The sequence below is a fragment of the Camellia sinensis genome, chromosome 4, assembly GCF_055761805.1.
Source record: "Camellia sinensis isolate YWXY chromosome 4, ASM5576180v1, whole genome shotgun sequence".
NCBI lineage: Eukaryota > Viridiplantae > Streptophyta > Magnoliopsida > Ericales > Theaceae > Camellia > Camellia sinensis.
Window position 1 is genome coordinate 59,467,509 of NC_138964.1, and position 27,671 is coordinate 59,495,179.

Below are 27,671 nucleotides of genomic sequence, written 5' to 3' on the forward strand. Positions count from 1 at the left end.
ATTTGAACAGACAGGAATTTTAAATAGATGATTTCAACGGGTAGATTTTTTTGAACAATTTGAACAGATAGGTTAAAAACAAATTTCAACATAAAAGGATAAAATTAAAAAGTAAATGCCCTTGAAAACAACAAAGGGACTTCTCACTCCAACATTTCACATATGTCCTTCTCACCAAGAGCAATTATCCAGTGGATGTCCTTCTCACCAAGAACAATTATCCAGTGGCCCTCACGCTTTACACAATCTTTAGATTGGATTTATTGGCAATTTTTTCTATTAACAATTGGATCAAATTGATACAAAATCTATAATTAATGGACGAAATTGAGCCAATTAAAACTAAAAGGATCAAAATGACACCAGTAACAAAATATAAAAACTATTGATATAATTTGTCCTTAATTTTAACTGAAGAATTGACAATTAGTTTTAAATACAGAATAATAAGATCCAACCAAAGTTATTATTAATATGTTTACTATTATAATATATATATATATATATACAGCAGTGCTCCAGATCCCCAGTGGGGGGTGACCCCAGCACCCCCACATACACGTGGAGGGCAGTGAGAGGAAGACCCAAAAAAAAAAAATTCAACCAATCAAAAATCAGTGGGGGTGGTGGGGGTCTAAGTCATTTTTTTATATATATATACTAGCGTATGCCCGTGCCTAAAGGCATGGTGTAAATAATAAATGCAGTTATAAAAATATATTAAAATATTTTGTTTCTTAAAGAACTTGTAACAATTATTACATGCTCTACAAAACTAAAACTCACACAACATAGAAGAACCAAAATAATGAAACCCAAGGATCTCAAACCTCAAAAACAGGTTCTAATTACTTCTTTGGAGTCCTTTAATGACAAACTTTTAAAGATGAATTTAAGTTATTAATTAAGAAAATAAACACACATGTTTCAAGTTGTATGCATATGAATAAGTTGATTGGGTCAATTATATAGATTTTTATATATTAAATTCAATATCTATCCAAAATAAGAATTAAATATATTCATCAATCTCAACCATAGTCGAGTGGTCGAAACCGCCCCCATCGTATTCTATTGATTGGGTCGGTTCTTCAAGTAATTCGGATTTCTACATTCCTCTAAAATTGTGACGCTTGTAAAACAATAATTAAAAACTATGCTCAACCTAAATAATAATTAATAAAATGCACAGGTACGCATTTCAAGTTGTAGGCATTTTCCTAATAAAACTCTTCTCAACTATATTTAGGCTCTATTTGAAAATTGCTAACTTAGTTAATTTTCTAATTTTTTACCCCCAAAAAAAAAAATCTATAAAAAATGATAAAATATTTTATAGTGATTTTTAAATTTTTAATTAAAAATTATAATTTCGAAACGGACTTTAAAATTTTATTTTTTACACACCCACCCCAAAGAGCTAGAGGGTCGAGTCGACTTAATTTTTTTTCACTCTTATTCAAACCATAATTCCCAAACGGGTTTCAAAACATAATTCGATTAGAAGCGGGTGAGCTTTTTTTCATCCGATCTTGTCAAGTCGGTTGACCAATTGATGGTAAAATTGAGCCTTAACTTGTGAACTATACATAACACAATACTATCTTGATTAAAAAAATATTACATGAATCATCCAAAAGCACACTACATAAAAAAACCAAAGTAATGAAACCCAAGGATCTCAAACCTTAAAAACAAGTTCTAATTGCTTCTTTGAAATCAATGTTAATGGGAAAATCTAATTGAAATTAAACCTAAGGTTCATTAAATAAAATTAACTGTACTATTTTTTTAAACAAAAATTACAACCAAATACTTAAGCATACATCCACATATATGAATGTTTCATAAAGGTAAAGTTTTGTTAAGAGTTGGGGTTAGCAGTTCAGATTATATAGAATTATAAGTGAGAAACCAAACAAACCCCCTAAGAAGTGAGACAGTGACTTGAAGAATAAAAAGAAGGTTTCTAACAAATTGCTATCAAAATGGTGGGTTTTCTTACCTATCAAAATGATGTTGAGGTTTTCATTTTCTAGAGTTCCAAGAATTAAAAACCCATAATACCTTTTGTGGGTAAAAAAGTAGAGCAGAAAGAGAAGGAGAAAAAGATTACCTTGGTGAGAATGAGTTTAGTTCCTGCTCTAGGGTCGAAAATTTCTGTTTGGTAACTGGTAAAAACAATGAAATCAAAAATGAAAGAGGAGCAAGGAATTTCATAAATTAATGATTCAAACCCATTGAGGAACAAATTATATATAATTGTTAGTAACAATTGTATATTGCAATGAGAGGAAAGAAAAATTTATATAATATCTCCTCCATGACATGAAAATATTACTTCACAGGACAATGACAACAACTTAATTCCACTCTCAAACAATGCCTTTATAATTAGGCATACAAAATTCAAGCACATCAAGAATTAGTATGTTTGCAACGTTCAAAGGACAATGATAGGAAAATATTACTTCACAGGACAATGGCAACAATTCCACTCTCAAACTGAAACCAAAATGAAATTGAAGAAACTGCAATGCCTTTATAATTAGGCTCTTGTTCATTCCACTCTCAACATCATCATACCAAAAGGTTAAGGAAAAATAGGTTTAATTTCAAAGGACAATGACAGGAAAATATTACTTCACAAGATAATGACAACAATTTCATTCCACTCTCAAACAATTCCTTTATAATTAGGCTCTTGTTCATTCCACTCTCAACATCATCATACCAAAAGGTTAAGGAAAAATAGGTTTAATTTCAAACTGCAATACTGAAATCGAGAAGGGTTGTAAGGGAAAGAGGAAATTGACAATCTTACCTTGCGAGGAAAAATTTGAACATGTATTGCTAAAAAAAATAATAAATTTGAATGTGTGCCAAAAACTCTCTACAGAGTAATCTTCGGAAAAGTTTATGATATTCCAAAACAGTTGAACACCAAACATTTTAAGATGATAGCTGCTATAAAATTGAAGATGCAATATTTTTGTCCTAGCATTATAGTGCTATACACTCAGCTTTGTATGTATAAGTAGTAACAATGGATGTCATTACCTTGTCTTGGGTTTGAAAGAACTTGATCACTTCTTCCATGTGGTTTCGGTAAACCCTAAACCCTAAACCCTAAGAAGGGAAGAGGCAAAAGTAAAAACAACGGAGGAAGGCAAGAGCAGAGAAAAGAAAAAAAAATGTGAATACAGTTTAGACATTCATATGTAAATTTGTAGAAATTTGCAGAAGATGATGGGTAGAAATTTGCCAAATAATGTTTTATGCAAGCCTGTGGACAAAGCTATAGTGTGAATTGGTTGGTGGTAGTGGTGGGTTGAAGCAGTACCAATAGTGCATTGGCAGTGAAAAGAGTATGAGCAGTGCTTTAGTAAAATGGATAACAGACCTAGCCATCAGTCATCAGCCAAGAATTCCAAGACTAAACCTTTGGATCATACAGGAAAGTAAAATTTCAGACTTTAAAAAAAGAAATTGAGAAAAGAGGAACAACCAAATTGATCTGTTGAAACACCCCTATAGAACCCTAGACTTGGAATTCACATAACAATAACCCCAAAGCTATACAGGGGTGTTGCACCCAAGAATATATGCATAGTAATCAATATCCACGCATATGAAAATGTTTATGCAAATTGTGAGACACATGCAAACTATATTCACATGCAAACTAAAAGCAAGAATGTAATAAAAAGCAAATTACACATGCAAACTATATTCACAATGGTAGCCAAATCATGTTTCTGTGATTAGTGAAATATGCAACTCACGGACCTGTGCATGTCTTTTAGAGCAAGTGTGTGTGCTATTTTGACAATCGAGAAGCGGTAACTCAGGGCAGAACAGTGTTCGATCATTGTGGTAGGTCTCTCATAGGCAAACTATCAAATATGTTATGGTCATGGCAATATAAGCCAACATATCAACACTTTTCTTCACCCCCATTGCCACTCTACTTCTCATTTCTAATTAAGGATTGCAATGATGGAGGGCCTGTGTTACGTAAAACAGATATGCATATGCATAGCAATCGCTACCCATATCTTATTTTATACAACATAAAATTTGAACAAAAAAAAAATATAAAAAAAATAGAAATTATAATCGATTTCATCCCAAAACCCTAATAAAATAATAGAAATTAGTATCTAATTATCGTCATCGCACACATGAACTATCCCAATTTAAAACAAATGAGACCCGGACATTGCCGTGATTGAACCATACCTATTTATCATGAAGCCACCACAGATGAGAGAGAAAGCTAAAGAGAGAGCAAAGTCTGTGTAGAAATTGAAGGAGTAAATTGAAAACTTACCCCTTGCGAGTTGTAAATTGAAATCCGAAGGGTTGTATGGGAATCGAACCAGAAACCACCCCGAAAGCACAGCCAGCGGATGTATCAGTTTGGTCACAGGAGGGAGGTGGTGCAATTAACAATGACAGAGGTGGAGGTGGAGGAGAAGCAAGGAAGTGGAGGAGGTAGTAGGCCACAGAGAAGAAGAGCGTGAAGAAAATGCAATTGGTTAGGTACAGAGGGAGAGGTATGGCATCAGAGGCTTTTGGGATGAGGAGGATGAGAGAGAACGTGTAGAGAGGGAGTTGAAGAGAATGTGTGTGGTACTGAAAGCAGGCGTGTCTGGGCAGACGTGGGAGAGATAGATAGAGAGAGAGAGAGAGAGAGAGAAAGAGAGCAGAGAGGGTTTGAGGGGGAATCACACTGATCTGCACTGTTAATATATTTTTAGAGTTGATCTCAACCATTCAAAAGAAATGCTTCTCTAATACATTTTATATATTTTCAAAATTCGTTCTGTTTTATTATATAGATATATTATATCTTTAATTTTTAATTTTTAGACTGTGAACTGAATCCAACCACACTGACATTTATGAAAAGTTATTTGATAGTCTTAGAGTATTGTCACGTGATGTCTTAAGTGTATTATGATTAGTGAAAAAAATATGATCCATAATTTTATATTGAATAATTAGAGAATATGAAAAAATATGATAGATTATGATTAAACACAACGATGGTCTCGTGGCACTTCTAGTCTAAAATAATTTTTCCATAATTTGATCCGATTAGACAGGCTCAAAGGGTTCAATTATGATTTTAACTTTTTCAATACAACTGAGCCAATCTAATTTGTAAACACCCACCTGTCAGATTGTCACTTGACTTTATTAATTTTATGAATGTCCTAGGATAACCCAACAAAGATGTGGGAGCAAGTTGTCATCTCAGTTACCCCTTTCTTTTTCTTTATTTTTTTTTTCTTTATTTTTTTTTCAAGGAAGAAAGCTCAAGTGCAAAGGAATAGACTGGGGTCAAAAAAGGCCATAGAATGCTTGGGACTTGGTGCACTGACAAAAAGCTAGGTCTAAAAGAAACCCAAAGATAAAATATAGGAATTGTGTCACATTGTTTGATCATTGCCTACCAATCTTCTTAAACAAAACATATACATATATATATATACACATACATATTGGGAATTAGGAATTCTGAGTAATAGATCATCACTTTCATGTGGACCAACCTTTTTATAAACACATATGAGAACAATAATTTAACAAGATAAGAAAATCATATCTGTAAAGCAATTACAATCAAATCATCAAAAATATTATCCTACAACACAAAAATCAACAACAGAATAGTCAATCTCATGACCTGGGAATTAAACATAATACACAATAGATATCACAATCACTGTTATCAAATCCCAAATCGAATTATGAATAGTAAAATTTTATGTGTATATACATATAAAAATACACCACGTTTTTTTTTTGATCGGCAAAGAAAACTTTATTGATGAAAATAACCGAATTACATCAATAAAGAAGAGCTTGGAGCTAGAAGAAGCTCCAACCTCCTAGTTGGTGAGAAACCAACAAACTAGGCAAAACAAAGGAAAAAACAAAGAAAAACAACAGAACTACTAAGAAGAAGAACACACAAAAAACTGAGCATCAAAACAGAACCGAGTGGCAATATACTCCAAAATCTGAGCAATCTCCAACCCTTCAGCACCAAATCTGAGAACAGCAGAAACAACACTGTGATCAATCAGCACTCAGGTCTATCAGCAAAAACAACTCTGAGGAAACACCAGACTGAGAGAAGCAACCCAAATATATATCAATGAAAAATATATATTTGGAATATATATCAATACAATTAGCTGACCACTTTTTTTTTTAATTATTTTTTTATCCTTTGTGAAAACGACATTGTTTCATGTAACATGCAAACAAAACTGAGATATTTAAATCGCAGTAAATCATAATGAATCAATCAATTGTAGTGAATCAAAATGGAATAGTAACATTCACTCAATTTATGATTCAACTACACGAATCAAATCATTTTGTTTGAAACTCGAACCGAATCATATGAATTGAATTGTGAATCGTAAGATTCTATGAATCATAACCACAATTGCGTTTCAGATTTTGGGAAACAAGGGAACACAACTTGATCAACAAATCAGTGCTGCAAGGTAACATGCTATAGCACAAAGAAAATATATTTCTATGAAGGGCCAAAACAGTAATATACATATGGGTATCGAAAGCATGCATCTCTTTAATATATATAGATTATGCAAGGGCAATGGACACAAAAGGTTAAATTACCTCAAGTGTATGACAAGCCATGCTAAAAGGGAATCCACTACACAGAAATCTCAGTGCCTCCAGGACCTCTGCTGTATAGTATGTGTTCCTCTTCTAAAGCTGTCTTGTCTCCGACAACAGAAACCCAAGCTTCTGCTATCTTCTTCAATTTTCCATCCGATATCTCTACCAAAGTGAAAGCTCGTACTGTGCCTATTGCATTTGGTGTAGAAACTGAGGTTTCATTATTCATTAAGGTTTTGCTGTTTGTAGCTTGTTCATCAGCCACCAATCTTTTAACTCTAGGAACAATGGCACCATTTAGGTATATAGTGTTGTCAGCCCCAACCACTATCATCTTTCGAAGTCCATTTCCATAAGCCAGCTCTTTGTGCATGTGACCAAACACAACCAAAGGGATAGATAATTTGGTCGTCTCCTTCAACTGGGAAATAGCACGTGCTAAGTCTGTACCATAAATTGCTCGTGTAAACATCATAATTAAATGGTAATCCATCTTGACCAAAAAACAAAGAAAAAAAAAAGAAAAAAAAGATCACATCTGACTGGTAAAAAAGTGGATTAATGAAACAATTTACTGTCAACCTGCCTCCCTTTAATAGGGCTGGCTGATGGGTAACCTAATGAAACAAAGAAATCCATACCTGGATCACCGTGGTCACCACCTCCAAACACCCAATCTCTCCCACAGATGTCGTTCACATTAGAACCTAGACCTGATAAGATATTACTAGAGAATTATCAATATAAAGAGATCAGTTTGTCCTAGAGAAACTGGTAGATTTTTAGTAGAGTGATACACCTGTGGGACCATTATGAGCAAGAAATATAATCAAATGACCCTCGGTTGTGCCTAAAGCAGCTTCATAGATTCTCTTTGCACTTCCTTCTATGTCATGGATGCCATATCTAAGAGGATAATTCAAATTTGATGAGTTGCAATCCACGCCATGATAACAAAGGTCAAAGAAGAAGATTGGGGTGTTCACGCATGGTTTGGTTCAAAATTTTAAGGTGAACTAAGTATCAAACTAGTATTAACGGTTCTAGAAATTTAGGAACCAAACTGATCCATGAACTTTTGGAACCAAACAGAACAAAGCGGCTTGATTCCGGTTCAATCTATGATTATAGGCTAGAAAATTCATCACAATCTTCAAAGTTCAAACTATTCAGTTAAATGAAAAAACTGATATCTACCTATAAAAGCATTCCAAAATATTTACAACCATACTTAAAAATTTTATAATATTTTCCAAATAACTTTTACAAAATCTGTACAGATACATCAAAATTTTATAACATTTTCCAAACCAACAGTTTTTAATCACTTGGAACCTAACTATCCTCTCAAAAACTGGACCAAACCATATGCTTTGGACCAATTCGAATCGTTTTATTAGTTCCACCAGTTTTCTTTAACAACCCTAGAACCAGCATTTAGCCACAAAAACCTAATCCACATGATAAAAGCAAGCTGCTTGGCTTTTAATCTAGTGGATATCCTATGAAGAGATTAGAAGAATCCAACAAGTGAATGCAAGTTCAACTGAAATCTGAGGGAACAACATTAAAGTCAAAGTGCAGATAAGTCTATTTTAATGCATCAATCTGGTTACACTAAAGGAACCTAAAGAAAGTTAGGAAAAAGAAGTAACAGAAATAAGATGCTCTCGAGGCTGAAAACAAAAAGCACTAAACCTTACAAGACAGGATATCAGGCATAAAAAGTCAAAAAGGCACTAGCACCATTACAGAGTAGTCACAGGAGATCAAGAATGAAGAATAAAACTGACTCTAACTAAGTAATATGCTTGACTAAAAAACTAACCTCGCAGCCAGCAGCCTTGTCCTAAACAACTGCGCACCACCACAAGAAAATGGCCGTCCACCAACAATACTTAGCTTTAAGATAGGATAATCCAGCCGTTGATAGCCCACATGCTCTTCGCCAAGGCTGACCATTTACAAAATGGATTGTCATTTGTCTACTAAAATTTAATTTATATATAAACCTATATAGAGATTTTATCCAGAAATAGGCAGCAGATACGGGTCTTGTCATTTAGAATAATGATCCATCAAGGTGGCTTTTATTTCCTAGAATGACACTGCCCAATCATTATGGTTGGGAACTTCCTGTAAAAATACTCTATGAGTAGAATTTTCAGAGTCAAAAATGGCATTTGACAAATTAATGAAGATCCACTATTTCATTATTTTATTATTATCATAAACCAACTCCAACAATCACAGAATCATAAGAATCCAGAGAATTAATTGTCAATGCAAAACAAGAATAGAGAAAGGTTGTTAAAATCGGGATCCTTTATTGGATCGTTGGAAGATTTACAGGATCAGATCGTAGAATCAAATAAAAGATCGTAACATCCTACCGAAAAATAGTAATTACATGATAATTTAATTTAAATAAACATTTCATAAAAAGTATACATGGAATAAGCCTAAATTATACCAAAAAGAAGTGAAGATATTGTATTAAATATAATACTCCATGTAAAATATAAATATAATAATACACAATGGAAAACTCGAAGTCGAAGGTAAAAGTTTTGCATTTCATCAAAAAAGAAGGTGAAGAAGAAAAGCTTTATAACAAAACATTTTGCAATCTACAATAATGCATAAAAAGTGAAAGAAAAATATTTAATAAAGTTGGACATGAGAATCGATTGCCTACTCAAAGAGCGGCTGGGCCGAATGACAAGGTTTGTTTTTAGCATCCTTGGTGGAGCGGATTCCTGTCACGAAAATATCCTCTCCAAAAATTGGGGTAAAGTTGCATACATGTTGCCCTCCTCAGACTCTGCTAAGGCTGAGTTTGTTTTTCCGACTAATTAGTTTTCTTAAATTACTGTAATATTTAAAATGTTTGTTTTCATTTAGACCACATAAATTGGTATTTAGACAACAAATATAAAATTTATAATAAAATAGGCCATACAATACAAAACAAGGCTTACAAATTGGATTGGATTCGGATCGGGATTCCATAATGTTACAAGATCCTATTACTAGGATCGAAAGATCCTATTTGTAAGGGATTTTTTACACGATCTGGATCAATTGTGCCCAAATGTTGTAAGATCAGGATCTAGATTTTGACAACCATGGAATAGAGACACTTGAGGAGATTGGTCTTAATAGATTTTGATGTAAATTTAAATCTTGTATATCTATATAAGTATGATATGTCAAAGGTTAGATATGTACTCAATCTTTCCCCTCCCAAACACACATTAATGTGTACTAATTGGGCGGTGTTTTATATCTATATAAGTATGACTTACCCAAAATAGATGCAATAGAATCTTTGTACTCTGATCAAATCTTTTAGCAAAAGATCGGGCCAATTTTATAAGCATTTTAATTATGAGAGTGAAAGGTAATTATTGACACACAAAAGACTCTTACCCGCAGAATAAAAACACCTAAATAGAATAAAAACACCTAAATAGCACTACAACTTTTTCCTAATTCAATTTTATTTCAACTTTTGTTTAAGACAAAATCCGATTATAGGATGCAGAGTGAGATAGGATTTAGGTTGTTGTCAATTCCATGAAAATGAACAAGCCTAGGTTTGCGTTGTGTAGGTACATGGGTCTATCTCTATTAAATGGTAGTGACACATCACCACATGAGTGTGCCAAGGATCAGGATCTCACTTGTAGGATCTTACCTCCCGATCTACATCTAGGATCTCACCCAGGATCTTACCTCCCGGTGTCTATAAATTGAGTGTAAAAAACCAAACACTTTCAAGATCAAAATACAAGATTAGTTATTCGATAGCTATTTCATTTGGTATTGCCAATGGATGTGCAGGATGCTCCTCCATAATATCTTCCTATACCCTGAAAGCACCTATGACTATCAAGTTTTCATTATTCAAGAGGCTTCAAAATGATTTTCAATGATCCCCAAGCCACAAACACATGGTTTCCCTATTTTAATTCAAATTTATATATTGTCCATGACTATATGGTTTGCTTGGATAATTAAACCAATCAATTTGCTTTCTTGCAGTAGTGGTTTTCCTGGGATGCATTCTAGTCTTAGTCTGAAAATGTGACCTTGATCTTATCTAGATACCAAAATTTCACCCATTGGCTTACTATATGGCCTTCTTTTGTGATCCCATTTGTCACAAAAGAAGGAAACATTACGTAAAAGAGAAGGTGGTCAAAGGTTAACTAGTTGACATCGGGAAATATGAAGTTGCAACAAGCAATGCCAAATATTTTTAGTATGATATAGATGGTAGGATAGGAAGATGCCGAAAATACTGAACATATAGAAGTTAATAAATAATAAGGAAAATATTTGAGATCCCAAAAAATGCTTCCCAAATTTGACTCACAATGACGTGGCATAATAGGTGTCAACTTTTGATTTGTCACACATTCGAGTACATAGGCCCTACTCTCTTGCCACACCATTGTGAGTGAATTTGTGAGTATAAAATTTGGGCTCTCTAGCATTTCTTAAATAATAAAGCATCATATAACAATAAATCATTCAGAATATGTGCAATTAAACCCTTTCATATATTAATGAGAAAAAAAGAGAGTATATGCTCACCATTCCAGCTGTAGTTGGACTCGGTCCTTCCTCCTAAAAATCAAATCCATGACGTAATTAGAACGAGAAAATGAATCATAAGTTGAAACTTACACTTTTTACCCATTGAACATAAAACTAACTACTTTAGAATCTGAAGTACGCTTGAAAAGAGAAAGAAAGGGTACTTCATACTTGCTTATACAACAATAATTTACATTTATGATTTAAGATATTGGTACTTATCAAAATAAATAAATAATGATCTAGCATATTTGTTTTGAAAAAATTATGGGGGGAAAAAAATAAAACGGTAATAATGAATGGCTCCTAAAACAAGAAATTGATATTATTTGAAGAAGACCACTCCAGTATAGGCCATCACTTATTTATCATACACATGTATGTGTTGGAATGTATCTCACATCGCCTGGAGCTTTCCCATCTGTGCTAGTTATAAAACTCCATATTCCCTCTCCTTAATACCTGGATTTTAAGGAGAAATGTGAGCTGAGCTTTTCAATTTGGTATCAGAGCTTGGTTGGACTTGTGACTAGTGTGCTGTTTATCCGGCTACTGTATCTTGTGGTCCAGGAGGGTGTGTTGGAATGTGTCCTACATCGCCTAGAGTTGCCCTATCTGTACTGGTTACAAGGCTCCAGATCCTCTCTCCTTAATACCTCGGTTTTAAGGAGAAATGTAGGCAGAGTTCTTCAATTTGGTATCAGCCCAAACTCCTCCTTAAAACCCAGGTGTTAAGGAGATGGAAACTAGAGCCTTTTATAACCAACACATATGGGACAATTCCAGGTGATGTAGGACACATTCCAATACACCCTCTTAGACCACAACATACAATAACCGGACAAATGACACACCAATCACAGTCCCAACCAAGCTCTGATACCAAGTTGAAAAGCCCAGCTCACACTTCTCCTTAAAACCTAAGTATTAAGGAGAGGAAAATTAAAACCTTATAACTAGTACAGATGGGGTAACTCCAGGCGACGTGGGACACATTTCAACACACTTTTTTGGACCACAACATACCCTAGCCAGACAAACGGCACATCAATCACAGGCCCAACCAAACACTAATACCAAATTGAAAAGCCTAGCCCACACATCTCTCCTTAAAACCCAAGTATCAAACCGCATACTAGTCATAGGCCCAATTAAGCTTCGATACCAAATTGAAAAGCTCAGCCCACACTTCTCCTTAAAACCCAGGTGTTAAGAAGAGGGAAACTAGAGCCTTATAACTAGCACAGATGGGGCAACTCTAGGCGATGTGGGACGCATTCCAACACTCTCCTGGACCACAACATACACTAGCCGGACAAACGTGGAATGTGTCCCACATCGCCTGGAGTTGCCCTATCTGTGTTGGTTATAAGGCTCCAGATTTCCTCTCCTTAATACCTGGGTTTTAAGAGGAAATGTGGGCTAAGCTTTTCAATTTGATATCAGAGCTTAGTTGGACCTGTGATTGGTGTGCTGTTTGTCCGGCTATTGTATCTTGTGGTCCAGGAGGGTGTGTTGGAATGTGTCCCACGTTGCTTGAAGTTGCCTCATTTGTGCTGGTTATAAGGCTCCAGATTCCCTTTCTTTAATACCTGGATTTTAAGGAGAAATGTGGACTGAGCTTTTCAATTGTATGTCCATATTTTTTTCAGAAATGGAGGGCCATCCCATTTGCGATTTTTTTTAATTTTTTTAATTTTTTGATCGGCAACAAAGGTAATGTTATTGATAAATAAGGAAGGTGTCCTCCTAAATGAATGCAGACAACTACAAGGACATCCATACATCGCAAACCATTTTTTCCAGTCTCTAAATTTTTTTTAAAAAAAAAAAAAAGCAAAACCCCTTTGAAAGGAAGGGATAAAGATGCGCAAAACAATGCCATAAGACACTTTATCCCATAACGGCTCCGCATCCCCAAACTTGTCCTCAAAGATCCTTGCAATTCTTTCCAACCATAAACCCCAAAATATTGAAAAAACAACACATCTTCACAGCACTTTTACTTTCTTCTTAAAACCAAAACCTTGGAATTCAATAATTAATATTTGAGTACACTTCCACAGGGCCACCAAATGTACGCCGACCAAGGAGAACAAATGTTGCAAAAGATGCAAAGCTACTGGGCAATGTAAGAAAAGATAATTCAAAGATTCCCCATTTCCCCTACACAAAATGCGCCATTGGGGACAAAGATAGTGATTAGGCCTCCTTACTTGATAAATAAATGCCAATAGTCAAAATGCTTTCACGACCATTAGGCTCCTCAATGATATTATTAAAGAAAGACTCGCATGAGAACACGCCAAAAGAATGATTGGAAACTTTTTTCATATGAAATGCAAGTTTGTAAGCTACAATTCTAAGGAAGGAAGAAAGTAGAGGGTTGTGTGCGTGTTTGAGGGCCTGCGACAGCAAACAGCAGAAGAATTATTGAAAGAAAACAAAAAAGCTCAGCTTGTGGAACACTAGATCTCCCTATTCAAGAGTCCTAATTAAATAAGTACCAGCATGAAATCTCAAAAGGTTGTGAGAACATGATATGAGCCAAATTTAACTATCAAAAGAGAAATAACAAAGGAAATAATATGAAATAAAGAAATACATTAGAGCTAATGCAGAAAGAGGTAAATATAGAGACTGGAACAAGTTAGCAGGAACTTGAATAAAAAATGCCTGCAAATACGCCATGCAAGTTAAACCAAATTATCAAATATTATCCAGATGGTATAATTAAGTGCACTACTAATTGTTTCTAAATCAGACCATGTTTTTTGCTTTCTAGTTTTATTATTATTATTATTATTTTGCTTGGAATCAGATCATGTTCTCATTGATTCTTAATGCAGTCCACATCACGAACTAATCCAATACTTCAATACAGTTGACTTACCTTTCAGCAAATTGTTGAGTACTCCAGGCATCATGGTTTCCCAATATAACTGCTTTAGCAACTTTTAGCTCCGCAATACTTCTAACAACCTCAACGTTCTCATTTCCAAAATCACCTGGCAAAGCCCAACCAGGCAAAGAAGAAAAAGTATTATTGTAGCATCTTGGAACTGAAGCAGTGAAGAGAACATCTAGGATGCCTATCAAGTGTCAACCATATCAAGGGCATAAACAAAAAAGAAATTGACTTGCCTGTAAACAGCACCAAATCTGGCTGCATTTCATATAAATGCACGTTAGATAGGTAAAAGATATAAAAAGCAAGATATTGAATATGGTGGTTAACATCATAGTAAAACTAAAACAGTTTACAAGCAAAAAATTGGCGAATAAGAAATAAAACTGGTGATTTTAAAGTCGCATTTTTTTAACAAAACTAATGGCACATTTCAAATAAATTTCACTTCCATAGGTCAATACCCAATTTCGATATGTTACTACTTCAACATGGAGTGCTAATTATACAGTCACGAGCGTGTGCGTGTGCTTGTGTGTACTTCTAACCAAGTATGGCACAGCCACATAACATTTCAAATTTTCAGTTCATCAACAAAATTGTCAGACAAGTTATCCAGGTCACTGATGTAAAGTTTTGATGTCAAGTAGGGATATGCAACAAAGGTTATTAAGTCATAATAGCTGATAACAGATGGAAGATTCACTTAGACACCAAGATAGAGATAAAAAATGTTGCTGGAGAGAGAGAGAGAGAGAGAGAGAGAGAGAGAGAGAGAGAGAGAGAGAGAGAGAGAATCTACCTCTGCCATGAGCAACTTAAAAGAGTAGGTTGCATGGGAAGAAAAAATGACAAACAAAACTGTATATATTGTCCAACTTGGATTCACCAACCATTCATATAATCCAATATATCAAGTTAACATATTAATAAGGACTTTGACATTGTGTAAGGTGTAATCCTTGTCTATCTTCTATTGTTTGAAATATTTAGAAAAAATTCTATATTCAGGAGAAGTCCTGCATACTTTGAAAAAGTCTTGCATACTTCTGATTACAAAGAATTCAAGTGCATACTTCGGTAAAGATTATTGGTGAACTGAAGACCAATTGTCGCAATCCAATGAGCAATGAGTATGTTCCTCATTTCTAGCCCAGCAGACACTAAATTTTTTCTATGTGATCCCCTAGAAGCAAAAGCTAAATCAGTTGCAGGCTACCATGAAACAGAACTTCAAATAAGGTCTTCTAACCATTTTCTGGGGGGTTTAGCACTTGTTGTGAGCTAGCCTCCATGGTCTGGCTGCTATAAATAATGGCCCTTCTTTACAGAATCCAAGCAACCAACCTCACTTGAGTTGTTTGGAGACTCTATTACACCATCTCCAGGCATGGGTCATGGTTGGTACGCTCAGGCATCCCATGTCGTGGCACCAACCCGAGGGACCTTAGTCTAGTCGTAACTCCCAGCATAGGTAGGCACGAAAGCATCAGGGTGCAATTCTGAATGTGGATCATGGAGCAATATCAAAGCAAGGCATCGAGTGGGGGTATAGAGTTGAGGTGTAGTGTAGGTAGGCATGATAGTGTCAGGGTGCAATTATTAACATGGCTCATGAAGCAAATATCAGATTAAGGCACGAAGTGGAGAAAAAGCGTCATGGTGCAATTCTGGACACAGCACATGGAGCGATGTCAGAGCAAGGCATGGAGAGGAGGAAAGCCAGACAAGAGCCAATCTCCCATTCACAGTGACAATATGGCTCTCCACATAGAAAATCTAGACACATGCACCTAAAACCAACTTGCACAACATTTTACAAGATTACAATTAAAACACAAGTGAAGCTACCTTCCCATTATTTCTTCTGCAAAATCATGGACTTAATAAAATCCAAATAGAAGCTACCAACTTGCGTGAATGTGGTCCAACAACATGGGGCTTGCCTGCTAATTTAATGGATAGGTTTTCAGAATTTCAGGTGATCTAAATAGTCCATACCCAAGCCATTACTTTAGAGATTATTTCCTATTGTAAGATATAATTTTAAATTTTACAAAATATTTTAATTCTCTTAATAAATATAATTTCTTGCAGTATGGTTGCTTGTTTACAACAGTAGATGGATGCCTATCACAAATAGGGAGATTGTTGTGGGGTTGTGGTTTTAGGCAGTTGGCAATTCTTTTGCTAACCCTGAAAGACTTTTTCTATTTAGGTGATAATGTATTGTGCGAGACAAATCCAAATGTCATCAATTTATAATAATAATAATAATAATAATAATAATAATAATTATGCTTTAGGAGGAGGGAAGGGATTAGGATTAGGAAAAGTACTTTTAACAAATGGAGACAAGTGGATGTGATCTAAATACGTGGTACACGATTATAGCATTTACAACATAAGAAATATATTTATTGAGAATATAATATAAATAATAAAACTGCCCCTCTCTCTAACAGCTTAAGATTTTATATGAGTCGGTGGTCAACAATTCAATATGGTATTAAAGCAGGCAATAGATCCTGTATTCAAACCTCACCGTCTACTTGATAATTAAAAATGCTTGCATGTGCACGAAGAAAAGCCCGGCCACACATGAGGGGGTGTGTTGAGAATATCATATAAATAATACAGTTGCCTCTCTCTAATAGCTTAAGCTTTTAGATGAGTTAGTGGTCAATAATTCAATAATATACATCTATCAAGGGATGGATTAATCTTGCCTAAGTACCAGCCTGCAAAAGAATCCAAAATACCTTATTGCTTCAAATACAATCGAAAAGGCAAAAAGGGCTAATTCCAACTTGTTTTCTCCTACCTCCAATTGCCCACCTGTCCAACTTGTAAGCAAACCGGATGGTATATTATTTGCTCCATTGATTTTGCAACCTTACAAATATATGATTGACAGAATCATACACAATCAAGGAATATTATATAAACCAATTAAGTAAGTGCAGAATCCAAATTTTTTTCCTTTTTTTTTTTTGGGGGGGGGGGGGGGGGGGGCGAGAATGGGGGGAGGAGGCAGTAACTTTTTGTTCCCTTCAACTAGAGCAGGACTATCTTCTCTCCTCACATATTGATATTCTGGTTAGATCTGTTTCTCTTCCCTGATGCAATGTGTTAGTAAAAATTATGTTAAGGCTATAATCGACAGAGACTTAACAACAATTTAAACAAACAACCAACCAAAAGGATCAAACAACTGTGTAATTGATTCAATGCCTTGAAAGTACAAGGACTTCTTTGGAACAATCAACAGTTACAAAGGAAACAAAGACAATCTCAAATGAAACTATCAAGGTTCACAAGGTTACAAACTAGAAGACTTAACTTGAGACTACTCCTAGATAAAAAGGAAGCACGGATATGGATACGGGATACATGTACGATACGATACAAACACGGAAATACGACATACGACAAAACTTAAAAAAGTAAGATATGGGTACGGCGATGATACATTTGTAAAATAATGTTCTTTTATAATTTTTAGTAATGTAGTATACTAGTATGTATAAAATAAAACATAATGTAAGAGTACATTCATAAAATATTTAGTACTAAATTCCTTAATATCAAAAAGAGAATTTTATATTCATCAAAGAGCAATCAATTAATAACCAGACATACTAACAAAGAATTAACAACAAACAATAAGGATTCGATCAAATATTCAAAGAAATTTAAAGAACAATAAGCTAACAAAATTAAGCAATGATAACAATAGCATTAAGTCCTAATATCCAAAATTAAAAAATAAAATAAAAGAGCAATAGAAAGAAATTAACAAATAACAACATTGTGATTTTTTTAACACATGAGTGAGCAACCCTTGTAGCAAAGCTAACAAAATAGAAATTGGTCTATCACAAGGGAATAAATAATGACAATACACGCCCCATAGAATATGAAGAGACATAAAAAGAGAGGGAGAAAGAAGGAGAGAGCATTGACCTTTGAAAAAATATAAATATAAATATAAAACAAGAAAAAAATTGGAAAAAAAAAAAAAAAAGTTACTTATTTGGCATATTAAAATATGAAATATAGACAATAAGGAAAAATTGGAAAAAAAATAAATTGGATACTTATTACTTATTTGATGTATCCCTTGCGTATCCCTTCCGTATCTGAAATTAAAAAAAATATAAAAAAATAAATCGGATACTTATTTGCTGTATCCGATACGTATCCCGCCGTATTGGACAAGTATCCGTATCCGATACATATCTGATACTCGTACGGCACCTTTTTTCGAGTATCCGTGCTTCAAAAAGGACTTCTCTGGAATAATCAACAATTACAAAGTAAACAAAGACAATCTCAAAATGAAACTATCAAGGTTCACAAGGTTACAAACTAGAAGACTTAGCTTGAGACTACTCCTAGATACAAGCAACTACTCCTAAGATATAACTATGCTAAAAGCTAAGTGTTTTGTTGTTGTTGCTGATCATCCCCATCTCTGCAAACTTTTCATCTCTTATACTTGCCCTTCTTTCTCTGGCCCATGACTCCACTCAGAATCCACAAGCCACTCTTCTCTAACTGCTGAAAACTGCCTCAGCCCCTCTAAGCCTTCAAAATTCAATGCATCTTCACATTCCTCATTTGAATAAACTTTCCCCCATGCTGCCATGTGTCCCTCACGATTTTGGGCACTACATCGACAGAAAAAAATTAAACAAAAAATAAAAAATAAAATTCTCCAATAATTGGAACCTCCTATAAACTAGGCCACTAAACCAGTAACTGCTTGCAGCTGCCCCATGACCGCCTTCAGCATCTTATGCACGTAACTACCTTCTTTATGCCACGCAATCCTTTTACCAATGAAGGACTCCAAATCTGACTTTACTGCAATGTGTCATCCACCGGCCCATCACCCCTATCCACAGGAAATTTAGCAAAAATGGGTGCAAACACAATACTATGCTATCTACTTCTTCAAACAGAAGCTACTGGGCAAACAATTTTAATTAAGTAAGAAGTGGGACCTGTTCTAAATTTCCCTCCCATAAGTGCAAGAAACACGTTTTCTTCAATGCCAAAACATGGCTTCATCATGCAAATGTTCACACCTCAAAATCGTTAAGCCAGAAACATGGGCTTGCCCCAACCTTTTACTTATGTAGTCACAAGCTTTCTACTCGACTAGGGTACTTAAAGTCATGGTACAATACGTTGGAAATAACCAAGAACATAGACATCTAAAAAAAAGGTTTAATGAATGGATTATGTGCAATAATTCATTCCACTAATCAAGTGAAAAGATGATGGACATTGGACACACTGATATATGCAGACCTATTCTCGAAAGTCAGTTTATTATTAAGCGTTCCTACTTCAAATTTAAGAAACCTCAATTTCTTTCATAATTAATTTAAGAAACTTGCAATCAGCAAACAATACAATTGTAAACAAGAGGAAGAGAAATTAATACCTGCAATAATTGAAGAGCCTTTGTATCTTCTTGTAGATTCCAATCATCATGCTTCAAGTTAGAAGTCCATATATTTTGTCCATAAAACTTTTTCAACATGTAATTCAAAACAAATACATACAGGGGGCCCAAAAGCTTGGACTTATGCCAATAAAAATATTCAGTGCGAAAATTTCTAAATAGAATACATACATACTTATATTTGCAAGTGTATCTGTGTGTGCGTGCACACACACAGAAGTTCAGCTTAGTGAAAGACATCCTTGAAGATAAGAGCTAGTGCAAACAAATTCCAAAAGTGTTTGCACCCTAAACACTCATGGTTGGGAGCTGCCACATGGTCCATTGAAGAACACCGCCTAAGAACTCTCAGGAACTTTATGCCAGGTATACAAAAGGTTAAATTTGATCTTCTATACTTTCATAAAGCCAACACCCCAATTGGTGTAGACTCAACCTTGAAGTTGTGTAACAGTAATTTTTCTCCCAAAAAAATCCATACCATCTAATGGTTGTGGCATCTATTCTTCTCCTCAACCAATAGGGCTAAACATGTACAGTCACCCTGATGACCCATGTTGAGAAAAGAATGGTTTCCAAGCTCTATAGTTAGTTTCAAAATCCCTAAAAATATATCAGACTGCCGCGACATTTCAGCTCTGAAGCATGGACACTTCAAAATAGGCGCCGCAGCAGTGTCAGACAGGGGAACACGCCGGGGACACGTATGCTTTAATTTTATTATTATTTTTTTTTTTGCAGGGGGCATGCCGGATACATGGCATGGACACGGGGACACATTGGGGACATGGCTATGTCCCTTTAATTTTATTTTCTTTTTTTGGTAGGGATACTCTGGGGACACTTCGGGGACACGCGTGTCCAAACATAGATAATCTATTAATTTATTTAAATATAGTGATATATATATTGAATTAATTCTAGCTTTTATTAATTTTGATTGTTTTGTAACATAATATTAATCTACATAGCAAATATATATAAAAATAAATTAAAAAAAATTTGCCATGTCCCCCACCGTATCCATGCCCCCATTTTTTTGAATTACCGTGTTCCTTGCCCGTGTTCATATTCGTATCCGTGTCCATGCTTCGTAGCATTTCAGTTTTCCCTTTCTATTCCCTTCCCCTCTGTGTTTTTGGTGGTGTTCTGATGCATGACTTCCTTCCACAACAGCAGAATGATCTCCAATGAATGAGCACAACAGCTGAACATTTGCCCAGTTTTTCCATTGTAACATGGATACTATTACCAAGTTGTTTATTGATTATTTTATTTCCTTTGTATCCTCCAAACATAAGTGGGTTTCATGTGTTTTAGGACTTGCCTTAGTGATGAAGGGCCATGACAACAAAAAGATTGAAGAGGTTGAAGCACTATATACATTATTTGGTGAGTAATTGCAGCTTAGTTTGCAAAGTCATCAATTGGGTTTCTTGCACCTTTTTTTTTTTTTTGGTTCTATTTCACAATACATATATATATGTATGTATATATATATAGATATAAAAGTATGGATTGTGTTTAGGGTGTAAATGTCATTTTGTGCTTTGGAGTTGTAAAGTAATAATGCATTCTGAGTGATTGATAAAATAGTTGTTTAAAGAATAAAAACTTCAGAAATGAAGGGGGACAAAACCAGAACCAATTTGTGACAGGCCAAAGCTAGGGGGCAAGGGTTGGATCAGATATGCCAAAACAAAACCATGTAAAATGTAAGGTTTTTTTTTTTTTTTTTTTTTTTTTCTAATAATAAATAATAGAGTTCAAATATATACGTTTCCATTGCTTCCAAGCCCAAAACAATGAGTTTTAAACAGACAATTCAAATTGCACACCCATTAATTGACTACAGTAGGGCTTATTAATCTGTTTTTAATCTTCATACATATCCTAATTCTTTCCTCTGTTCAACAATCTCTCTCTCTCTCTCTCTCTCTCTCTCTCTGTATGGTTTATTTTTATTCTCTATTATTTTATTTTGATTGTGATCAAAAGGTTTCATGTGTATGCATGCATATTATATGCAATTTAATAACTTAATTGTCACCATTTTTGGCCTTTACTTGATTTAAAATTTCTAATAGGCAACATTTCTCTTCCTCATAGTCTGTGCACACGCATTACATGTGCTCAACCGCTAGTAAAAATATATATCTATATATGTATATTAAAAAGAACTTAATAAACATTCAATGGATGGATCATGTGGCCTGAATTAGGACAAATTCTAGAAAATAAAATCCAAAAAAAAAAAAAAAAAACAGAAAGAAAAAAAGAAGTTGCAGAAAACCAGGCTGGGGCAGGCCAATCTTTGCCAGGAGAACGAGAGCATCAAGCAGAAACTAAAATCAGAGAGTACAGGTCTAATAGCTCTTGAAGTTGATTCTAACATGTGAATCATGTGTTCAATGTGGTACACTGTAGAAGTTTTCTGCTGTTAAAGAGGGGGCAAATGACGAAGTGTGGCATGGTCACCTCATTAGCTCATACTACAGAGACGGATAATGAAATTGAAGGCTGGACATGGTTAGTAAAATTGATGAAAGACAATTCAAAATATAGCTGCAAATAATATCTGCAAATACAAGGTGGGCTATTGTCAAGAAAACATGGCCTTGAATTCGGCCCATGTTTTTTCAGCTCAAGCTAGAAACCATTCCGCTCTCCTTTTCCAGACCATTAGAGCAGTGACCTGAACCTTGGCTTTTTCATGTTGAATATTTTTGGCACAGGTGATCTCAGTTAGCTCCTGCATCTTCTTTTCCAGTTCCTCCTCCTCTTTGACCACTTTAGCCAACCTTATCTTCAGCTGAAGAATCTCAGCCTCGGTATCTTGCTCCTCCTTTAAATTCTGCTTACTGGTCCTCATCTTCTTATAGTTAACCAATCCCTCCACCAGCTCAGTCGATAAAATTTCAATGGCATTGAGCTTGCCCTCACAGTTCTCTTGAGTGGCCTTGGAGACTTCGTAGTCAACTGTAAGGACTGGGAATTCTTCCTTGAACCTTCTCAAGGCCTCGTATTGCTCTGGATTAAAACCAGAGGCCCAAAGCAGTGTAGAAAGGACCAATTCTAGCTCAATACATCGGTCAGGGTGTACTAAATCCTTGAATGGAGTTAGGAGAATATTCTTAGAGATCTCATTTGCTTTTTCAACGGCTTTAGAACTTGGTTGAGAAACGGAAATGGTGCAAGCAAGAGCCTCAGGCTGGACAGTGGAAGCTTCTGACCTTTCAGGATTAACCTTAACCTCCAGCTCAGAGAAAAAGACATCCGGATCTATAAAATCATCAGCAGATTCTTTTACTTGCTCTTTTGAAATCTCAGGACTGGAACTCTCGATAGCATCTTTGCTAATAGGACATGGGACCTAAAAATAATGCAGTTGAAATCAAGAGTATGTTCATCATTTTCAGCCGAAATGGGAATTAATTAGATAAATACCTTGTTGGAGAGAAGGGAGGAAAACACCATGACTGAGTAATTGGTTTGTTCCACTGGTTCTGTGGTTTCAGCTCCAATTGCCGAAGTCTTGGCATGGAGGGTAGTAGTTGTTTCATCATCCTTAGTTGATGAATTTTCCTGTTTCACCAAAATCAAAAGGGTCTCATCATGTAAAGAATGCCCAAGGTTAACCTTCTAGACTTCTAGGATCTTCTCTTTGGCTGATTCGTTCAGACTAGCATCTTTTTCAGACTAGCATCTTTCTTTGTCTTCTTTAATCTATCTCTCTCTTCTACCTTATTGCTATTATTTTCTTCTTTTCTCTTCCTCTCTTTCTTATCCTTCCCTTTTTTCTTCTCCTTTCCTTCTTCTTCAGAAGGATTGAACTCTAATGAATCCTTCACACAAAGATACCAGTTAGCACTAGATTCTATACATTGATGGCAGGGAAACTTACGATAGCAACACTATATGTAGATTGGAATGAAGGAACCCAGGTTAGCACCTTGACTGATGGGTCTCTTTTGGTCTTTACCTTAACACTCTTCTTCTGTGGCTGCAGTTCCTTTGGAAGGACAACCTTCTGGAGGTCATGTGCATCATCATTGATCTCCACAGACTTAATTTTCAGGATCTTGGTGGAGATGGTATCTGCAGCCAATAGAAAAGGGAATTAGGCCGATTTTTGAAATAATAGAAATGGAGAACACAGGTATAACTCGGTGATCTGAAGAGTTAATATTGGACCCACTTTTGGCCAGCTTGACTTCCATTGTGGTCATTTGGGTGCCATATAAATTTGAAAAACTTCTCATATTTATAATGGAGTTATAGTCAGAACTCAGAAGTACCTTTCAGTAGAGGTTTGCTTCTCCTTCTCTTCTTTCCAGCAATTTGAGCAGGTCTGGGATTAGAAGTAATCAATCCCTCACCCAATTTCAGAGAAGCAGTTGGAGGGATGGAAATAGGAGAAATCCTCTTAAGAACATCCTCAATCTTCTCAGCCTTGAGTTTGGTAATGTAGGGTGTCCACCATAAATCAAAATACAAGGAAGACTGAGGAGCTTCCAGAAAGGCCTCCATTCTGAACTTCTTCTTCAGAGTTTTGGATTGATCACTGATTCCTTCGACTTCTTCAATGGTGGTAAACTTTTCTCTGCGTACAAGGAGCCTGTTGACCAATTGATATGGCGGAATGGGGATAAATTGAGTCAGTCCGAACTGCCGAGCTAGCTGATTTGGGGCATAGTACTCAACTCCGCACTTAGGTAAATGTATTATCAACAACCAAGTTGAAGTGTATTCCCTAGCAATAAGGTAACTTGCCCAAAGTTCAGTATGTTCTTCCCAAGCTTCAGGGGGAGCTAACCTCGGTCTGGCAAGGAACCAATCAGGGCCCCTGGTCCTAGAACTGAATGGAGTATATTGAATAGGGGTCCTAGAGACACATTCGGAGTAGAAGAAAGTGAAACACTCTTCAAAAGTCTTAGGCCGTGGAGTTGATAGTGCATATATAAAGCCATAAGTAGGAGCATCATACCATGGAACTATGATTGGGCCAATCTCTGGAAAGTAGGCCTGCAGCCAGAGATGGAGCAGCCAAAAGGGCCCATCGGTGTTCTAGAATTTTCGGTTCAGAAACTCCGCTAGAACCCTATAAAGATGGGACAAAACCAGAGGAGCTAAGGCAAGTTTTCTACCAGCAGCCAGGGCTATGGCCAGCTCAGTATAATCCTTAGTGATTTTATGAGAAGCATTGCAGAAAAGGAACTTATTCAACCACATAACTAGGAACCTGACATGTTCGTCTTCAGTCACACCATTTGGGTCAATGCTGAGGTCTATGAACTTGTCATAAGCAGTCATTGTCTTAGAATAACTGATAGGGCACGGGAATTTGGCAGTGGAAAAAACAGCACTAACCTCTTCCCCATGTAGATGAAGGCCTGTTAGTGCAGCTATGTCCAAGATGGTGGGACTCATCATCCCGCAGTTAAGATGAAATGAGTTGGCGGGAACCGACCAGAAAAAGAGAGCAGCAAAGAATAGGTGTTTATCTATTTCAATTCTAATTTTGCTTAGCATTATAGCGTCATAAATGCCAATCTCTTTCCATAAGTCTCCTTTTGCATCAGCCACCCTATCAACCCAATTTGTCCAGTTCTCATTAGGGATTGGCCAGTTTTCAACAGGGTTTGAGAGATGCCACTTGGACCAGTCTAGAGCAAAATCATAAAAGAGAAATTTACTGCCCATGCCAGGATAGTAATTTTGAAGATGTATTGCATATTCATTCATGAAAGCTAGACCTAGGGCATATCTATGGCTCTCCGCATTATCAGAAAGCTAAATGAGTGTTTCCAGCGAGATATTATTATGCTTCTTCTGAATGACACTCTTCATTTCTTCACCACCATAGGAGTCAGGATCTTCCAAAACTTGCTTTCCCTTGGCCATGATCTCAATATGTAGACAAAGAGAACAGCAAAATATGAAGATGGAGTTCTCCTAGATGAAAGACTAAGTCGAAGCTTGGATTTGATTAAAATGAGAGGTAGGAATGTTTCGGGAAGTGAAATTGCAACTATTCACTTCTATTATAAGAGAAATGAGTTTCTCTCTATTTCTTTCTATTTCTCACCCCTTTCCAGAATAATTGATATGCACTAATGCTGTGTTTTGTCGAGGAATTTGGAGAGGGATTTCGAAAAGGAAAGGAAAAAGGTATGTGAAACTATGTAAAATGTAGGTATATTTTATTCACATTTCAACCCTTTTTTCTCGTTCTTTTTCTAAATCCCTTTCCAAACCCCCAACCAAACACAGCGTATAAGAGAAATGCTTTTCTTTTTCATTTCTTCCCAAATCACTCAATCCAAAATGAGCTGTTACGGAGTTGCAGTGGCAATCTTGAAAGCAGAGAGTAGCAGAGAATTGACATGGAGATAATATAAAAAAAAAAAAAAAGAAAAAAGAAAAAAAGGTTTTTTTTTTTTTTTGGGGGGGGGGGGGGGGGGGGTTAAGTCAGATGATGATGATATTAGCAATCAAAAGTGATAGATAATGTGTAAAAGATTTTAATTCCAAACAATTCAAAACTTTCTCAGATATAAGCCCTGGTCAGCAATAAATATACAAAATAAAAAATAAAAAAATGAAACAACGATTTGGCTCAAATTCATCTAGCAAATGCTTCGGTGAGAAATAATGACACAAAATAGAGAGCAGAGAGAAAAATTAGCCAAATATCAAAACTAGGTTTACATGAGCTCCAATTAATATTGGTTACCCAAAAACAATGTTAGAGAGAGAGAGAGAATGTTAGGGAGAGAGAGTGGAGAGACAGAGAGAGAGAGCTCACAACATCTCCGACGACAGCAATTCGAACAGAGGCAGCCATTGCAGAGCGATAAGTGAGCTTCAAAGATGAAGAAGAGATAGGGGTACCGAATTGATTACAGACGCCTGCCACGTGGAATAACGTCACAAGCATTATTATATTATATAGTTCGTTTTACATAACAGCCAATGTTGCGTGTGATTTATACTCTTCTCTCGTGCCTACTACGGCCTGGCAGAGCCGGTCCATAACAGGACCTTAATAAATTATCTAATAATTTCTATGTGAGATTTATCAGTTGCGTAAGTATTTGATAAGTTATTTTTATATTTATTTTTTATTTGAAAAAATTGAAAACCAATATTTTGTTTTTTGACCTTTTGTTTTTAAGTAATGCACGTGTGATGTACATGATATATATATATATATATTATAAAGTATAATTAAATAGTATATATGGAAAATAAATTTTCATTATGTAAACAAGAATGGATTTTTGCTTCTATATAAGGGCATAACACAACTTTTAATCGGAGGAACTTTGAAAATTTTCAGAATCATTTTGTGGGAATATTATGGTAATGAGAACTTATTTTTCGAATTATGCCTTTTTGTATCAACATGAGTGAGAAATGTTTTAGTCTTTTTAACCATAATCTTGATTATTCTGAATTTTTCAAATGTTGTCTTATAGTTAACTTGTTAGTTCCAAACCTTCTACCAAGCTTCAGCTTACATAATTTTAATTATTTTTTGGACAACTTTCTTTCTTTTAAATTGAAAGATCTCATTACTATTTTAGATGGGTTATTCATGTGCCTTATTATTAAAAATCAAAATATTAGATAGATAATTCATTAATTGACCACTTAGTACATATATATGTTACAATTGCTCCCTTCTAAAGCATTTGTGATTTTTTCCTAAATTATGAAAGAAAAAAAAAAAATCTTATCCATTCGAATGCCGGTCATTATGCTACTAAAGTATTTAGACAAAAATTATTCTAGTAAATGAACATCAGTTTCAAAGGAATTTCTCAAAATTGCTAATAGAGTCTACATTGTTGAATTTGTTCAATATATACAAAATAAACAATTATATTAAATTAGAAATAGTTCTACCTGAATTAATGCAGTTCAAATGAAAAATAAATGAAAATGTGCATCTTTTATAAGAATGATTACATAAAATAGAACATGGGTTAATATTAGGCTTGGTTTGGCATC

At 35.3% G+C, this 27,671-nt stretch overlaps 1 protein-coding gene across 6 annotated transcripts; it reads right to left on the reverse strand.

The window, feature by feature from the left end:
* Positions 1–5,735: 5,735 nt before the first annotated feature.
* Positions 5,736–26,726, reverse strand: LOC114284348 (uncharacterized). Of its 6 annotated transcripts, none has more exons than XM_082924997.1 (10): positions 26,464–26,726; positions 19,635–19,685; positions 14,416–14,437; positions 14,165–14,279; positions 11,269–11,301; positions 8,495–8,620; positions 7,466–7,572; positions 7,308–7,379; positions 6,664–7,110; positions 5,736–6,063 (listed from the first exon to the last, which is right to left on the reverse strand). In XM_082924997.1, exons 1-9 carry the CDS (start codon positions 26,593–26,595, stop codon positions 6,701–6,703), a joined length of 1,068 nt encoding a protein of 355 aa, XP_082781123.1. In that variant the 5' UTR covers positions 26,596–26,726; the 3' UTR covers positions 5,736–6,063; positions 6,664–6,700. The 6 variants fall into 6 exon arrangements, with proteins under 6 accessions (XP_082781123.1, XP_082781125.1, XP_082781124.1 ...); XM_082924999.1 differs by having other exon boundaries at positions 5,736–6,084; XM_082924998.1 differs by having other exon boundaries at positions 5,736–6,141.
* Positions 26,727–27,671: the final 945 nt, after the last annotated feature.

Excerpts from the sequence above, each read along its gene's own strand:
- LOC114284348 (XM_028227253.2), bottom strand. Across the intron at positions 23,754-23,953 it reads AAGCAAACCTCTACTGAAAG|ATACCATCTCCACCAAGATC; the intron begins GTACTTCTGAGT and ends TATTGGCTGCAG. Across the intron at positions 23,029-23,102 it reads CCTCCCTTCTCTCCAACAAG|GTCCCATGTCCTATTAGCAA; the intron begins GTATTTATCTAA and ends CATTATTTTTAG.